General features: G+C 49.6%; 1 protein-coding gene across 7 annotated transcripts in view; it reads left to right on the top strand.

The window, feature by feature from the left end:
• The window catches only part of RYR1 (ryanodine receptor 1), a 52,996-nt gene that overhangs the window by 32,335 nt on the left and 3,664 nt on the right, over positions 1-16,997 (top strand). For 2 of the 7 annotated variants that reach the window (XM_053472521.1, XM_053472517.1), the window contains 29 exons: positions 49-63; positions 2,005-2,175; positions 2,528-2,587; positions 2,687-2,821; positions 2,930-3,042; positions 3,391-3,487; positions 3,772-3,878; positions 3,960-4,011; positions 4,209-4,274; positions 4,573-4,672; positions 4,772-4,851; positions 5,347-5,423; positions 6,450-6,523; positions 6,965-6,982; positions 8,194-8,274; positions 8,482-8,570; positions 9,016-9,144; positions 9,239-9,343; positions 12,660-12,741; positions 12,893-13,028; positions 13,150-13,864; positions 13,969-14,439; positions 14,827-14,924; positions 15,207-15,399; positions 15,579-15,665; positions 15,784-16,008; positions 16,171-16,301; positions 16,625-16,667; positions 16,857-16,987. In XM_053472521.1, the coding sequence (XP_053328496.1) occupies positions 49-63; positions 2,005-2,175; positions 2,528-2,587; positions 2,687-2,821; positions 2,930-3,042; positions 3,391-3,487; positions 3,772-3,878; positions 3,960-4,011; positions 4,209-4,274; positions 4,573-4,672; positions 4,772-4,851; positions 5,347-5,423; positions 6,450-6,523; positions 6,965-6,982; positions 8,194-8,274; positions 8,482-8,570; positions 9,016-9,144; positions 9,239-9,343; positions 12,660-12,741; positions 12,893-13,028; positions 13,150-13,864; positions 13,969-14,439; positions 14,827-14,924; positions 15,207-15,399; positions 15,579-15,665; positions 15,784-16,008; positions 16,171-16,301; positions 16,625-16,667; positions 16,857-16,987 (3,881 nt within the window). The remainder of the gene's footprint in view (positions 1-48; positions 64-2,004; positions 2,176-2,527; positions 2,588-2,686; positions 2,822-2,929; positions 3,043-3,390; positions 3,488-3,771; positions 3,879-3,959; positions 4,012-4,208; positions 4,275-4,572; positions 4,673-4,771; positions 4,852-5,346; positions 5,424-6,449; positions 6,524-6,964; positions 6,983-8,193; positions 8,275-8,481; positions 8,571-9,015; positions 9,145-9,238; positions 9,344-12,659; positions 12,742-12,892; positions 13,029-13,149; positions 13,865-13,968; positions 14,440-14,826; positions 14,925-15,206; positions 15,400-15,578; positions 15,666-15,783; positions 16,009-16,170; positions 16,302-16,624; positions 16,668-16,856; positions 16,988-16,997) is intronic. The other 5 variants (XM_053472523.1, XM_053472518.1, XM_053472524.1 and 2 more) reach the window with 3 other exon arrangements.

The following is a 16,997-nucleotide window of genomic DNA, read 5'->3' as shown; positions in this document are numbered from 1 at the left end:
ATACATTGTAACGCTCTCTTGTGTTTCTTTCTCTGTTCCCGTGTGTAGTCTGGAGAAAGCCAGGTCAGCAGTGAGACTGTTCTCTTGTAGTGTGGCTGCTGCGTTGCCGCTCTCTGCCTGCGTGGGGCGCATGGCTCGTTCTGTCTGTCCTTCCCTCCTGCCTCTTTAACCCTTTCCCTCGCTGCAGTGGTTTCACTGTATTGTGTTACCCCCCCTCCACCCCAATCGCTGACCAGAAGGGTTATCCTCTTGGGGTTGGAGGGGGGATTACAATATAACCCTGTGAGTGTCCGAGGGGCCGAGCCCTGCTTTCACTCAGGTGGTTTCCACCTTTGAATTTTGTATGAATCAAAAAAAAAAAGTTAGTTTTTAAAAATAAAACAAAATAGGAATGGTATGACTTAGAAGGGCCGGGAGCTGCCGTCAATTAGCTTGCCGGCTTTTGCTAAATGAAAGCTCCCAAGACTTTCAGCCATTCTGTGGAATATCAGTTACTCCTACTGATTGCTGAGAGTCATGGGAATTGGAGTTCACCGCAGTGGAGGAGCTAGCTGGTGACGCTCCAGTCCTTTCTCTTGTGTCTACACGTCTATCCCTCCCGGAGAGTTTGGGTCATTATCAGAAGTGATTAAGGCCCAGTCGTCCTTCATTGAGTGATGCCCCCCAACGCAGCCCCCGGAGGGGCAGATGCCTTTGCCTCAGATGGTGTTTTGAGGTCTCGAGGTGGTTGTCCCTGGCGGGGGGAAGAAAGCTCAGACGGACAGATGATGTTGCATGTTCTCCGTTAAGGCTGGTTGTGATTTAATTGGGGGCCGAGCATAGAAACATAGAATTCGGCCGGCCCCCGTCTAGTCGCCCGTTTCTCCTGCTGTAAAGACTCAAACCTTAATCAGCCGTTGGTCTCGTCTTAGATTCAGGAGCCGTATGTCTATCCCATGCATGTTTAATACCCTCACTGTATTACCCTCTACCACCTCTGCTGGGAGGCTGTTCCACTTATCTACCACCCTCTCAGTAAAGTAAAAGTTCCTTCCATTCCATCTCAGCCTCCGACCCGCTAGTTCTGGATTATGAATGTTGTTCTAGCACAGTTTGGGGGACTGAACCCCTATGAGTAGAAGTGATAGGATGCATGACGCCCCAGAAGCAGGAATGCGGGGCTCCCGTCTACGAGAATAATGGCTGTGCAATAAAAAGAAAACCAGGTATATAACTGCATCTGTAGAGATATAGACCCTTATTTATCAGGGGCAACTGTGATTGCCTGCAAAGCTGGTGTTTGGGGTACGTGCGGAATCTGGTACCCCACTTCCATCACCATTTACACCATAGAATATATTATTAGCAGTAGAAGTATTTGGTTCTGGTTCTGAGAATATATTATTAGCAGTAGAAGTATTTGGTTCTGGTTCTGAGAATATATTATTAGCAGTAGAAGTATTTGGTTCTGGTTCTGAGAATATATTATTAGTAGTAGAAGTATTTGGTTCTGGTTCTGAGAATATATTATTAGCAGTAGAAGTATTTGGTTCTGGACAGGTGAATACTCTCAGAAGCGTTCTGCTGGGAATCCGTTACGACGATTTCACAAAAACATAAAAATAATAATAAAAAACACATAAGAATGATGTCGGATTTTTGGATTGTATTTATTTAGCGAGAGCAGAATGTGAAGCCCCCCAGGGCCTGGTGTAAGGAATGCCCCCTTTCTTTCTGTGTCTTGCTTTCTGTGTCATGTGACCATTGGAAATTCCAGTGACCCCCCAGAGGGCGATGGCATGAAGCGCTGGCAGTTGGCTCTTGGCAAACACTGGCTGACGGGAGCATTTGGCTGGAGCGTGTGATGGCTGACAATCTATGGAGGCGCTGGCCAGCTGGTCATCACCACAGAATTAGAACGAACATTTGTCTGCATGCGTCTCGTTTGTAAAAAAAAAACCTTGAATCAATTTAGGGTCACTTGTCTTGTTTTTTTGTTTTCTGCTCTCCTCTCAAAACCGTTAGTCTGGAGGTTCTGACCAAGAACGCACAAAGAAGAAGAGGAGAGGCGACCGCTACTCCGTGCAGACGTCCCTCATCGTGGCCACGCTGAAGAAGATGCTACCCATAGGCTTGAACATGTGCTCACCTACCGACCAGGAGCTGATCACACTGGCCAAGACTCGATATGCCCTGGTGGGTTCTAGCGCTAGGGAATTCCTTGGCTCCATCTCAAATTCCAAGAGCCCCTTCCCTGCTTTTCCATTGAATAGACATCCTCCTCGTAGAGTCTCGTTCATCCTCCTCGTAGAGTCTCGTTCATCCTCCTCGTAGAGTCTCGTTCATCCTCCTCGTAGAGTCTCGTTCATCCTCCTCGTAGAGTCTCGTTCTGTGACCCGGCTGCTATTTTGCTTTTACACGGAAGGAATCTTTTCATCTCCTGGTCTTCTCGTACCCTCCTTGTCCAAAACGGTAGAAGAAGGAGGACGCATCCCCCCGCCGTCGACACTTTGACTTTCTCATTGTGACTTTTTTCCCCTTCTTACAGAAAGATACAGACGAAGAGGTGCGGGAGTTCCTGCAGAATAATCTCCATCTCCAGGGGAAGGTTGGTCTGCCTTGCGCTCTCTGACCCAACTTATCATTTTGTCGCCCCCCCCTCCGACTTTGCGTTTTTTTAACCTGGTTCTTCTCGCCCCCCTCGCAGTGTGATAATTCCTCCATGCGCTGGCAGATGGCTCTTTATAACAAAATGTCTGGGAAGGCAGAGGACTCCAACAACCCAGAGAAGATTGTGAAACGCGTTCAGGAGGTTTCAGCCGTCCTTTATCACCTGGAGCTGGTGCGTTGGTCCGTGTGTCCGTAACCCAAAATAAAGCGACCTCCTGCCAAAGTCACTCACCCCCCCTAATCATTTCCCTTTTTCCCCAAAAAATTTTCGCATGCCCAGACCGAGCATCCTTTCAAATCCAAGAAGGCCGTTTGGCACAAACTTCTCTCCAAACAGAGACGCCGGGCGGTGGTGGCCTGCTTCCGCATGACGCCTTTGTACAATCTCCCCAGGTAGGGCTGAAGGAATGGGGCGAGACATTCCGAGGAAAGATTGGGGGGTTTCACGGCTTTCAGACCTTTCCTGATTTTTGAGATAGCTATTCAGTTAAATATCAATGAAAATAATTTGAATTTATATCCACCTAGAAACGTCTGTATTTCTTCGTTCAGTAGGGCAGGAGCCGCTTGTGCTGCCCATAAAGTTTCAGGAGGTGCATGGAGTCATGGGGGCCCGGCCCCCAAAACTTTGTCTGCCCTCCATCAGCTCTGCAGGGTGGCTGTGCAGTATCTCCACTACTTTATATGCTTCACCACTAAATAGCAGGTGTTTGGGTGTTTTTTATTCTGTTCTGTGTGCAGGCATCGCGCATGTAACATGTTTTTGGAGGGCTACAAATATGCCTGGATAATGAGCGAGGCTCACGATTTTGAAGACCGCATGATCGACGATTTGGCCGTAAGTAACACGAGACACTCACGACTCGAGACACTCTGCGCATGGGCTCCCCGTGACAGCCGCAGACCCTGGAGTCCTGAGCAATATGGGACGTTAAATGGGCAAATATTACCCCCCCCAATTACCTGGATCATTCTCCGATCTTCGTTCTTATGTCGAATGCAATAAATTCCTCTACAATGTGCAGAAATGATATTAAAATATAAGCAAAATTCCCCAAAAACACCATAAATCCCAGACTGGGGAGGAATTAAGGGAAAAGCGATGTGCTTTTTATCCTTTAGAAATCCGGTGTGACTGAGGAGGAGGAGGAAGAGGAAGAAGAGAAGAAGCCGGACCCGCTGCACCAACTCATTTTGCACTTCAGCCGAACGGCTCTGACAGAGAAGAGGTGAGCTAGAGACATCACGGCGCAGATCGGAGCGCCGCCGCGCAGGTTTCCGAACACTAATCTCCTCTCGTTTCTTTGCAGCAAATTAGATGAAGATTACCTTTACATGGCGTACGCGGATATCATGGCCAAGGTGGGGAAAGACACAATCATTATTGTTGTTTTTTTTTTACGGTTTATCTAGTTTTTTGTACAAGCAAAAAAGCGCGTCTGTAAAGCGTGTGGCTCGGAGGGACAGGCGGGATGGTTTTATGCAAAAAAAGCGGAAAGAGATTCAAAAACAGAGAACTTTTAAAAATCACGCTGTTCCCCTCTCCTTGCGCCCCTCAGAGTTGCCACATGGGAGAAGAGGATGAAGATGCTGCCGAAGAGGAAGAACCGGAGCTCACATTCGAAGTAAACTCGTCCTCTGCGTGTCTTTCTCTTCCTAAACCCCTCACCGCTGGCTCTCTGTCCAGTTACACCGCTCTCCCCCTCCTCGTTTACTCTCCTTCCAACAGTTGCATAGTTTCCTAGATTAAGAAGAGAAATAAAGTCCAACCATTCCCTCGTCCCATAAGATTAAACGCCATCAGTGTTTCCCTGGATCCGCGTCTCCTTACAAAGTTCCGACTGCCCCTGTTGTCTCCTAATTTTCCTCTGTCTTCTCTTTTTCTTCTCCCTCTTGCTGCCCACCGGTCTTCACTCTTTCCAGGAGAAAGAGATGGAGAAGCAGAGGCTGTTGTACCAGCAGTCCCGCCTGCACAACCGCGGAGCAGCCGAGATGGTCTTGCAGATGATAAGCGCTTGTAAAGGTGAGGGACTGGGGACGCGTCGTCCAACCAACTGCCCCTTCTCTTCCGCCCCGGTGGGGTGTAAGTGACTGTACTGACATGTATTCCTCTGTGCCTCAGGAGAGCCGGGCGCTATGGTGTCCTCCACACTCAAACTGGGCATCTCCATACTCAATGGCGGAAACAACAAGGTCCAGCAGGTAGGGCTGGTGTATATATGTGTTCCGTAGTAAGCCGCCCTGCGCTTCTTATGATCTGTCCCCAAGTATATGCTTTTTCCACCCGTGTTCTGTCCACGATAAAGTAACTACTCTGCAGAAGACATTAGCTATCAACACACCAATCCAGAATTGCCATTATTTACCCTAAATTCTCCGTACTGTGCCACGGTCTTTCATTTGGGCGCCTTTTGACATTTATACCGGGAGATACAGAGAGTTTCGTTGAGTTGCGGGGCTCCTATGCTTTAGCGATACATTTAAACGAGCTCGTCAGGCTCACCTTCCCACTGGTATCCGTATTTCTACAGAAGATGGAGCAGCAGTTGGCGTAAACGGGAGAAGAGTCTATAGAAATAGTTTATAAATCTAGAAAGGGGGAAGAATGTTTCATCATCGCCCTTTCTGTCCTCCATTAAACTCGTCTGGTCCTTCCCCAGCCGTAGGAATCTTTAACCTCTCTCGCTGTTCCTGCAGAAAATGCTGGAGTACCTGAAGGACAAGCGCGAAGTAGGCTTTTTCCAGAGCGTGCAGGCCCTGATGCAGACGTGCAGGTGAGAGGCTCGGGGGTCCGGCGTTAGCGCCATTACTGCTGCCTTTACCATAAGAACAGTCCATGCTTATCTGTCTGAAGTAATTTGGGTTCTCTCTGGCTGGTTATTGGGAGCTCACTGTTGACCTAGAACTGCAACCCTTGCCAGGCCGTCCCTGAAAGGAGCCGCGGTGTCAGTCTGGCGAGATCCGTAAACCAAGCTGTTACGCATTTGGCCAGACAATACATGGCTAAGGAGACGCGCGGTTGTATACATACTGTACATACAAACATACATACATGTATACGGTACATTTATGTGTCTGTATACATGAAAGGCACATATCTCACTGCACTCACAGTAATTCTCCCTCACAGAGCTGCTGCGGCTTCAATGGATATTTTAATTATTTAGAAGTTAATGTAATTAAGTATTTCTGTTACTGAGACCGTCCCAAAAAGGATATATATTATGACTGAAAACAGCAGTTCATAAACGTGTCAGGCGCATTAATAATGAGTACACTGCCCCCTCGCTGAGTACACTGTCCCCCTCGCTGAGTACACTGTCCCCCTCGCTGAGTACACTGTCCCCCTCGCTGAGTACACTGTCCCCCCCACTGAGTACACTGCCCTCACTCACTGAGTACACTGCACTCACTCACCTGTTCATGTGTTCCTACACACAAAGAGGGCATCACACTGAGCAGGCAGCAGGCCCGGAGCCTTTCAGAAGCTGGTACACTGGCACACTTGAGACAGGAGGATCTATTCCTCTTTGTATCATGGAACACATCACTTGAGGCAGGATGAGGTAAAATATATTCTCCTCAGTATCACGGAGCAAACCATTTGGGAGGCAGGGGGAATCTATTCCCATTATTAACATACACACAGGGTTCTGTCAGGGCATTGAGACAGTCAGGGGCCGCTGGGGTCTGCGGATGGTCCCGGGCAGCTGCACTTTTGCCCTGTGGTAAATATGGCCCTGGTTGGCAGCAGCGCAGCCTTGCGCATGTTCCTCACACTTTCCTCTTTCTCCCCTCAGCGTGCTGGACCTGAATGCGTTTGAACGTCAGAATAAAGCGGAGGGCCTGGGCATGGTGACAGAAGACGGGACAAGTGAGTTGTGTGATGGCTGCGGCGCGCCGGTGTCTATTCCCCCCGGGCATACTTCCTGTAGCACTGGTTCCCTTTGCTCTGTATGACCAATCACTGCGATGGGTCCCAGACCCCCAGAGCCCCACTTCTTAGTCTTAGGTTTATAAATCTTGGAGGATCTCAGACACAAATGAGCCGTGATGTTATTGCATTAATCAGTGCGCCTCCCCGGCGCATAAAGAGTTAACGATAAAATCTTTCCAAACCCCCATTTTCCATTGACTGACCCCCAAAATGGGGGCGCTCTCTGTGTTTTCTGGGGGGGTTGTTATATTTGTGCAGTTATCCGATTAATATGTTTTTGATAATGATGGTGACATTTTCCTTCCTGTTCCCTGACATATGGTTGTCCCCCTCCTTTCCTGCCTGCCTCTATCATTCCCTGACATCCTTGGTACCCAGTCATCAACCGTGAACAGGGTAAATGTTCCTTTAAACTCCCTACACCAGAGCTTCTACTAACCAACCACTGTCCCCGTACGCCCCTCCGAGCCGGGCCGCCACCAGAGATCTAGTGATCTCCCTGGTTCTGTAGAGCAGATCTCCAGGAGTTTCGTCAGACGTGGGAGAGTTTGGGGTCCTTGGCTCCGCTCTATTACTGATCAGTGGTCCTAAACATCCAGTGCCAGGGGCTGTTTTCAGGCAGTTACCTCGGTAACCGGGGGATATTTTTGGCGCAGCGTCTGTTTTGGGGCGGCTCAGCTCGGTTTATTCCATCGATACTAATTTCCACATGGATTTTATCTCCGAATTTCCCCAATTAATGCCGTTACTAACAGCCTATGATCCGCAGCTTCTCAGGGGCCGGCCAGCAGCCGAGGGCCACATCGGGAGATTTAACTGAAATACCTTATAAATCCGCTAAGAATGCAACTATATGGGTAATATGCGGAGAGATCCTTCTAGATCATTTAACCCAAGCAGCGATCCGTTAAACGAGATGTGTGAAGCTTACATGGCGCTGAACACAAGATGGCTGCCGTGACAGGAGGCGGCCATGTTGTGCTCCGGTGACGCTGATGTACGTCGAGGGTCAGGCAGAGACGCAGGCGATTCGGGTGTTAGGATCGGCAGAGGCGGACATTGATACTGTTACATAAAATAACAGGAAATCGCACATAACGCTGGCGGCTGACCGGACTCGGCAGGTGGCGGGGTGCGTCCAGCCACTTGCTGCGGTCCCCCTGATAGCTGTCCACCTGCGGCCCCCTAACTGCATGCGTTTACTGCTGGTTTGCTGTGTAATTGGACTTGTAATTAACATTTCTCCTTGGATTATTTGGTGACTCACAGCGGACACTAACCCACCCCTCGCTGCCACATGACGGTCTCTCGCTGTCCAATCCTCTCTAATGCTCTCTTCTTTCTTCTTTCTTCTTTCTCTCTCACCGTCCACCTCTCTGTCCTGTACGCCGTCTCTCATTGTCTCTTCCTTCTTCCCCTCCTGTCTCTCTCCTTCTTTCTGTATCTCTCTCTTTCTCTCCGTCTCTCTCCCCATCTCTCTCCCACCTCTTCCTTTTCTTTCCACCCCTCTTATCTCCCTGTCTGTCTCCTCGTATTTCTCTCTTTTTGCTCCCCCCCTGCAACCTTTCTTTCTCCTCTTACCGTGTTATCATCTTGGTTATTACCAGGAGAGAAGGTTATGGCCGATGACCAGTTCACGCAGGACCTCTTCCGCTTCCTCCAACTGCTATGCGAGGGTCATAATAATGGTGAGACATCTTTAGCAGACCCGGGCTGCTTGTCACGTGTATGACCGTGACAGAATACATGTCAGTCTTGTGACGCAGTAATGACTAGGCTAACACTAGTTTATTCATCTTGGTTTGATGTCCAAGATGAGAGTGTGAAGATATAATGATGTTCTTCTCGGTCATTGGGGGTGATTGGTGATTCTCATCACTCCTCTCTCCATTCAGATTTCCAGAATTACCTGCGTACTCAGACGGGGAACACGACCACCATCAATATAATCATCTGCACCGTGGACTATCTCCTACGCCTACAGGTAAACCTCCCCTTCTGAGCCTCTCCTCGCACGTCAGACCAAGCTCATATGTGTCTATTCGTGTCAAGCGGTCAATCAAGTGAAGGGTTATCTTGACTGACCAGACTCAACCTTAGTCACGTTCAGTAATCTGTGAGGAGTTTGCGAGGGGCCTGTCACTTTACATTTTGCGAGACGAGGACACACAAATTCAATTTTGACTCGTATGCCCTCGCCTTTAACTCACAAGATTTCCCCTGCACGTTATATTAAAAGTTATAAAAAAATCTGTGCCTGAAAATTGAGGATAAAAAGCTTTATGTTTTTTTTTTTTTTTTTTGCGGGAGCTGATAGGAATTGGCTTGTATTTATTTATTGTATTTTATGCCAAGCACTTGTAATTAGTGAACTGACCTGGCAGTGCTTGGACAGACCCCGCTCTGACACGTCTTTCATCCCATTACAGGAGTCCATTAGTGATTTCTACTGGTATTATTCTGGCAAAGACATCATCGATGATCAAGGGAAGAGGAATTTCTCCAAAGCTATGTCTGTGGCAAAGCAGGTTTTCAACAGCCTGACAGAGTATATCCAGGTACTGGAGGAACGCGTGGTGGAGCCGGTAGATGGGTAAATCCTTCCGTACTCCTCGCCGTGCTGTGGGTTTACTCTTCACCTCTCACCCCTAGGGTCCCTGCACTGGAAACCAGCAGAGTTTGGCCCACAGCCGTCTCTGGGACGCGGTGGTCGGCTTCCTCCATGTCTTTGCTCACATGATGATGAAACTGGCGCAGGTAAACCATCCCAAACCCGGACACGGACCATGTCGCTGGTACCAGAGGTCCTCTTACCCTGTCTGCTCAAACCGTTAGGCAGGAGGGTCTTCAGAGGCCCCCCGGCCGCGCAGTGTTTTCATTGCTTCGGTCGGTTCCCAGGCGCTGTCCCCAGCAGGCAGACGGCAGCTTTTCTGCTCCCGACCGCTGCAAACCATTCCTTTCTATCGTGGCGTTAGAAGCGCAATCGGCCCTTGTGAGCGAGAGTCCATGCTGTGCATACACTCGTGTGGTATTAGCAGGTGCTCACTCCTGTTGATAAGTACTCAGTCATTGCACTCTGAGTGAGCACTCACACTGACAGCTCAGAGTAAATAAGCAGACCCTTAGTATGAATGGTCCTGGGGACGCATGCTTATGTGTAATGTTTGATGCGCATGTTGTGAGTGGCCCCTCAGTGTACAGTCACACTCAACTAAAGTTATTACAGTCATCCTCAACTGCCACATTTTAGTGTTGGTGTGAGTGCAAATCTTCACTCCCGCACTCACTCCCTTATGCCCTATGCCCTGCACACGCACACCTTGGTAACATGTATCACTCCTCAGTATGAGCGTTCCCTCACCAGTGGCGCTTTACACGCCTGTCTTCTCTGTGAGTGTCCGTGCGTATGTGACACACTCCTTTGCAGTGAGTGAAGCCTGCGGTTTAGTGTGAGTGCGGGCTGCACACGCGCTCCCATCTCAGCAGGTGGGTTAATCTGATGTCGGTGCAGAACGATTCTGAATAACACTTTTATTCTGATGTGTGACAGATGCCCCAAAACGGAGGACTTCGAAATGGCGTAAGAATCTTTTCTCTGTCGCACGGCTGCGTCTCTTTAAAGCTGGAAGTGCTCCCCGTCCCTCTCGGTGTCTGTCTCTCCTCTCGGTGTCTGTCTCTCCTCTCGGTGTCTGTCTCTCCTCTCGGTGTCTGTCTCTCCTCTCTGTGTCACTCGCTTCTCCCGACGCCCTCAGCCCTTTCTCCGTCTGTCTTTTTCTTTACTCTCCCTCCGCCCAAGCGCTTCTTTGGAGCTCTTCTCCATCCGTTTCCGTCTGTCCTCCATTTCTTTGGCCTCCGCTCTGCTTCCCGTAGATACGTTCTAATAATCCGATTATAAGGGGTCCGACGGACTCCCTACTTTACTGGGGGAGCATCACGTTCTCTCTCCCCGAAGTATTTGGGGAATATTCCGCCCCTTTAGCGCCCATTTCATTATCTTGCTGTGGGGCTCACATACCGCTATGACTGTTGTATCCAGTGTTATAAAGCGGAGAAGTTCTTCCTCGGCTGCAGGGTTGGGGGACGAGGGCTCCTTTATGGAGCGGGACCCTGTTGGGCCGACGTCGATCGGGTCGCTGGTCTTCTGGACCTTTTTTGTTATATTCCCGTTGAGGGTGATGGGAGAAGCCGCGTTCCGGATCGGCCCTTTCTGCCCCGGGTCAGCTTAGATCTCTCCCAAAACATTAATATCCGCTGATTTCCCGCTTATTGCGCTTGGCATTGAGGCGAACGGAGTTCTACGGATTTAAAGTCTGATGGAGCCTCAAACGCGGGGAGAGTTTATATTTGGATGGCACCCCTGGGATTACGCTTTGGGAAGTGCACTTTCTGCCCCTGTGATGTCACAGATGCCCCCCGCGCGGTGAGAAGGAGCCGGGTCATTAATCTTGATTCGTGCCTCTCTCCGCGCCCGTGATTTCCCCATGGCTTCGCGCACTGTTAACCCTTTCTAGCATCACAGCCTCCCCCCGTTTCTCACGCTGCCCGCTTTCTGTTCATCTTGTCTCCGTTCTCTCCGTATCCTCTTTTCCCTCCTCCCTGCCCGCTCCCCGGAGTCCTCCCGTATCCTCTTTTCCCTCCTCCCTGCCCGCTCCCCGGAGTCCTCCCGTATCCTCTTTTCCCTCCTCCCTGCCCGCTCCCCGGAGTCCTCCTGTATCCTCTTTTCCCTCCTCCCTGCCCGCTCCCCGGAGTCCTCCCGTATCCTCTTTTCCCTCCTCCCTGCCCGCTCCCCGGAGTCCTCCTGTATCCTCTTTTCCCTCCTCCCTGCCCGCTCCCCGGAGTCCTCCCGTATCCTCCCTGCCCGCTCCCCGGAGTCCTCCCGTACCCCCCTGTTTTACCGCCGGCAGCCGTGTGACAGTGAGTTGCGTGGGCTCAGCCCTCTTCCCCGGTGAGGTGGGAGGGGTGACTTTTATCATCGCTTTTCTTGTGAATTTGGCACTTTTTGGCTCCTCTTGACATCTGTTGGTCACCGGGGGGGGAGGAGGGAAGAGGCGAGACGCAGAGTATCCCCGACACCCTGTGAATAACGTCATAGGCTGTGAGAACCTCAACCAACACCAGGCAGTCCTGAGACTGGGGGTCACCGTGCATTTTTAGGGGAGCCCCACAGCGCCCCCGAATCTACCCAAAGCCCCATAGGATCACCCCTCACGGATACTCACACGTGCAGTGGGGTACACGCGTGTCGCACGTCAGTGGGCACGACTGGATACCTAATCTCTCCCTCCTTCTCCTCCCCTCACAGCGATACATGTATGTCTGTCCCGTGCTCCCCGTGTAGCACAGTGTCTGGGGCAGAGAGTCTTTCTCATCCTTCCGTCCTTAACCCTTCCATTGCTGGTTTGCATTTAGCTGCTCTACCCATCCTCGTGCAGCTTAGGGGTATTCGGAGGGGCATCTTCAGGGCATGGGTTAGACATTACTGACACCGCCGGGACGGTATTCCCTGAACAGGAGGCATTACGCACATTCATTTCAATTTCTGGGTGGATTTACGTAAATACACGGGCAGAAATACAGACACTTTCTTAATAAACATTTTTTAGCGGGGGCAGGGATGCTTCCCCTCCCTGGACTGCTTTGGGGGGGAATCAGTGAATATAAAAATATCTGTTTTCGTTGCATTGCACACAAGGACCGTTTCTGGAGTCGATTCTACCCAGAGGTAAGACGGGGTCACTGAATTCCCACAATACGCCCGTCGCCTGTCCGCGTGGCCAGGTATTTCTTTCATCATTTGCCATTCCTGCTGGAGATTTGGGACAGTTCTCACTTACACAAAGCGGCCAGTGTATGCCAGGGGGGTTGGGGGTCTCTGTGCTCATGAAAATGGACACCACCGTGTGAAAAAGACCTAATACTTGCATATAAAGTCCATGATTGCGTGTTGAATAGAGGCGCTTGTGTGACACCATTCTTCTCATGCTCTTTGACCCATGAGGCATAGTCCCAACGTTAGCGATGGGGCGTGCGAGGCTTCCGTGGTGGAACCTTAATTTTCCCTTTTGTCTTGCAGGACTCAAGCCAGATCGGTCTCCTCAAGGAGCTTCTAGACCTGCAGAAGGATATGGTGGTCATGCTGCTGTCTCTACTGGAAGGTAAGAAAAGTATCTTTGTTATAACAAATATTCATACTTTTACAATACATTTGGCCAACGTGTTCCTCAACGGGTCAATAATTAAAAACAAGTCAACTTCCGATGATGTCTACTCGGTGTTCACATGCGGTCGCTTATTTCCCTTTACAAGGAAACGTGGTGAATGGTACCATCGCCCGTCAGATGGTAGACATGCTTGTGGAGTCTTCTAGCAACGTGGAGATGATTCTTAAATTCTTCGACATGTTCTTAAAGCTGAAGGACATTGTGGCGTCCGATGCGTTCAGGTAAGGCAGACGTGACTCTCGAGAAGGAAATGGGGGAAACGTTCAGGGGTTTCAAACCCCCCACATTATCAGACATCGGGACAGTAAAGTATAACCAGACGACTGTGTTTTATCATTACAGAGATTATGTAACAGATCCTCGTGGACTCATCTCCAAAAAGGACTTCCAGAAAGCCATGGACAGTCAGAAGCAGTACACTCCTTCTGAAATCCAGTTCCTCCTTTCCTGCTCCGAAGCTGATGAGAATGAGATGATCAACTTTGAGGAGTTTGCCGACCGCTTCCAGGAGCCAGCCAAGGATATTGGATTCAATGTGGCCGTCTTGTTGACCAATCTGTCTGAGCATGTTCCCCACGACTCGAGGCTGAGGAACTTCCTGGAACTGGCTGACTGCATCATCACCTACTTCAAGCCCTATCTGGGCCGAATCGAGATCATGGGTGCAGCCAAGAGGATAGAGAGGATATACTTTGAGATCAGCGAGACCAACAAGGCACAGTGGGAGATGCCTCAGGTGAAAGAGTCCAAGCGGCAGTTCATCTTCGACGTGGTCAACGAAGGAGGGGAATCAGAGAAGATGGAGCTCTTCGTCAACTTCTGCGAAGACACCATCTTTGAAATGCAGATCGCTGCCCAGATTTCAGAGCCCGAAGAAGAGAAATCAGAAGACGATGAAGACGATGGAGCCGGAGCAGAAGGCACCGGAGAAGGAGAGGAGGGAGAGGACGGCTCCGCTCCACCAGAAGCATCGTCAGCTTTTGTGGAGTTTATGGACAACGTAATAAACTTCTTTAAGATGTTCACTTTCAGAAACCTCAAGAGACAATATCGCAAGGTAAATCCCTCATACCTAAAGTATGAAATATCTTCAGAATCTGGGATTAGGGAGGACATGCTGACTTGTTCATTATTTATATTATGTTCTTCTTTTTTGACCAGATCAAGAAGATGACGATAAAGGAGATATTCATGGCTGTTGCTTCCTTCTTATGGACCTTGCTGCTGGGTATCCTTCACTTCTTTTACAGCGTCTGCAAGGGTATATTCTTCCTCATCTGGCACACTTTGTTTGGGGGGAGCTTAGTAGAAGGAGCCCAAAAGATGACTGTGACCGAACTATTGGCCAGCATGCCAGACCCCACACAGGACGAGGTCCATGGAGACGTGGCTCCTTCCACGATGAGTGACGAAGTCCCGGAGGATGGCGACGTGACGGACTTTGTGGACATGACCAAAGAAGAAGTGCGCGAAGAAGGAGGGGAAATCTTTGGTCTGGAGCTTAAGAAAGATGGGGGACACTATCGTCTCAGTGCTCCCGACGCTCCTGGTGGCTTAGGCGATATGGGAGACACCACTCCTGTGGAACCGCCAACTCCAGAGGGATCCCCAATTTTGAAGAGGAAATTCCAGGTGAGTTAATGATAACGTCATAATACCTCTGTCACAACATGACGTATTCTGACAATTGATCTCACTATTGAACCATGCCTTATACAGGGCCAGCTTAACCCTTTCACGCAGGAAAACCGTGAGGTCGGCTTTTTATAACGTCAGTGAGATGATAAAACTCATCAAAAGCCATGATTTTGCCATTAAAGTCCAGCGACGCGTCTTATGATACAGAGGTTTATGACTGTCCGCTGAAGAGCCGCTGGAAGCTCTGAAACCCCCCCATCCTTCCCAATTCACTCCCGTTTTCAGCTGGAAACATGATGTCGATGCCAATGTTTCCCAATTTCCAAAACGCTTTGCTGTGTTGAGCGACAAAATAAAATGTGAAATCCTTCTTTTATTAAGGACGATGAGTCAATGGGAGATCACGAGGCAGCTGTGGAGGAGCCAGCCCCGGAACCAGAACCAGAACCAGAACCTGAGCCAGAGCCAGAGAAAGCCGAGTGAGTTACCAGACCGCAAAACTTAACCCGACCCTAACCTGGCCTAACGTTTTACTTAGGGGACCAAGACGTTTGACTTTTAAGAGGTTCATATCTCCTGCTTTTGTGCTAAACGTCTCTAGCAAAGTGAAAAACCCACCTACGCCTGAGCTGCAACGCCTGAGCTGATCTGTGAACATCCCTTAACCCAATTATCAGTTATTAAAAGCAATTAGTGATTAGTTTATATAATATCACCAAAACCCTTTGTAAATACCGTTGTTCGCTTGTCCTTCATCCCAGTTCAGAGAATGGGGAGAAAGGAGCAGAGGTCCAGGAAGAGGCTGCCCCCGCCCCCGAGGAACCCGAAGACCCCGAAGAACCCAAGGTTACTGCCGCACCCAAGAAGAAATCTCCGCGGGACAGGAAGGCAGAGGCTGGAGATGGCGTCTCTGAGTTTTGGAATGAACTGGAGATCCAGAGAGTGAAGTTCCTGGTCAGTGAGGCCATCGCTCGTCTTTTTCTTCCCTGTCTAACGCCTGCAGTGTAGAACTCGCTACTCTTACGGGGCATCTTTGAGGCTTCCAGGAACATACAAAGAGTTTGTGAATGTATGTTGTATGTTTAATGATACAGCTAGTAATGTAACCGCCGGGTTCCCTTCTCTCCCCGCAGAATTATCTCTCCAGAAACTTTTACAACCTGCGGTTCTTGGCTCTCTTTGTGGCTTTCGCCATTAACTTCATCCTGCTCTTCTACAAAGTAAGTCAACGCGCGGCGTTTTGGTTCCCCATCGCTCCTCTTACGGCTCTCCATACGCTATTCTGTTTGCCGCTCCTCCGATATCCATATTTCATGTTTCTGTCTTCTACCAATTCAGGTTTCTGACTCCCCAAAAGGAGATGATGACTTGGAAGGCTCTGGGATGGAGGAGGAAATGGCTGTTCTGGATGACGGAGGGGGAGAGGAAGACGACGAGGAGGACAGCCTGGTATACTTCTTTTTGGAGGAAAGCACTGGATACATGCAGCCAACACTTAACATTCTGTCCATCGCTCACACGCTCATCGCTTTCCTCTGCATCATTGGATACAACTGCCTGAAGGTGAGGCCATGCGTCTTACTCCTCATCGTCCACCATCGGCCTTCTGTGTCCACACAGACTCTAATTCATTGTCTCTGGGTTACCATAGAATTGCGTAAATAGAGCAATCATCAGCTGCTAGGAATAACACGGATTATTACTGAATTCTCCCCCCTCCGCCAGGTACCGCTCGTCATATTCAAGCGTGAGAAGGAACTGGCCCGTAAGCTGGAGTTCGATGGTGTCTATATCACAGAACAGCCAGAAGACGATGACATTAAGGGACAATGGGACCGCTTGGTCCTGAACACACCGTGAGTAAACAGACACAAGAGTGAAGCGTGAGCGAGGCGTAAGGATGCCATGATGGGGCCGAGCTGCTCGTTAGGGTTAGGAACGTTAGGGTCGTTAACAGAACAAGCAGTCGGGTTTAGTATTATTTCCTCTTACTCGATGGCTCGTGCCATCGGCTCCGGAATGAACTCCGGAATAAGATCCGGTGAATGGGATTCTACCGGCATAAGGAAGACAGACCGGTCAATGGGTTTCCCAGAAAGCGGAATTTCACTCTGATAGACGGCGATGAGGACCATAAACGCTAACCCAATGCCTTCGGGGGGTTTCTCTCTCTTTGCAGATCGTTTCCGAGGAATTACTGGGACAAGTTTGTTAAACGAAAGGTAAATGTTTAGATTCCACACGAAATACCAGTGAACGTCCCCGATCTCTGGTTTGTTCCCTTCACTATTTTGTTTTCGTGATTCCACCTCCATGAAAATGTTATTTCAATCCCGTATCTAAAAGCCTTTATGTTACGATTTGGGGGTCCTTATTTTTTCCTTAATTAGCTTCTCATTAAACGTTCGTAGGTGCTGGAGAAATACGGGGACATTTACGGCCGGGAGAGGATTGCTGAGCTGCTGGGAATGGACCTGGCCAGCCTGGAGATCACCTCTCAGAACGCCAAGAAGCCCCCGCCGGATAATTCCATGTTCACCTGGTTGGTAACA

The sequence above is a fragment of the Spea bombifrons genome, chromosome 8 (assembly GCF_027358695.1).
Source record: "Spea bombifrons isolate aSpeBom1 chromosome 8, aSpeBom1.2.pri, whole genome shotgun sequence".
Lineage (NCBI taxonomy): Eukaryota > Metazoa > Chordata > Amphibia > Anura > Pelobatidae > Spea > Spea bombifrons.
This window is presented reverse-complemented; position numbering and strand designations above follow the sequence as displayed.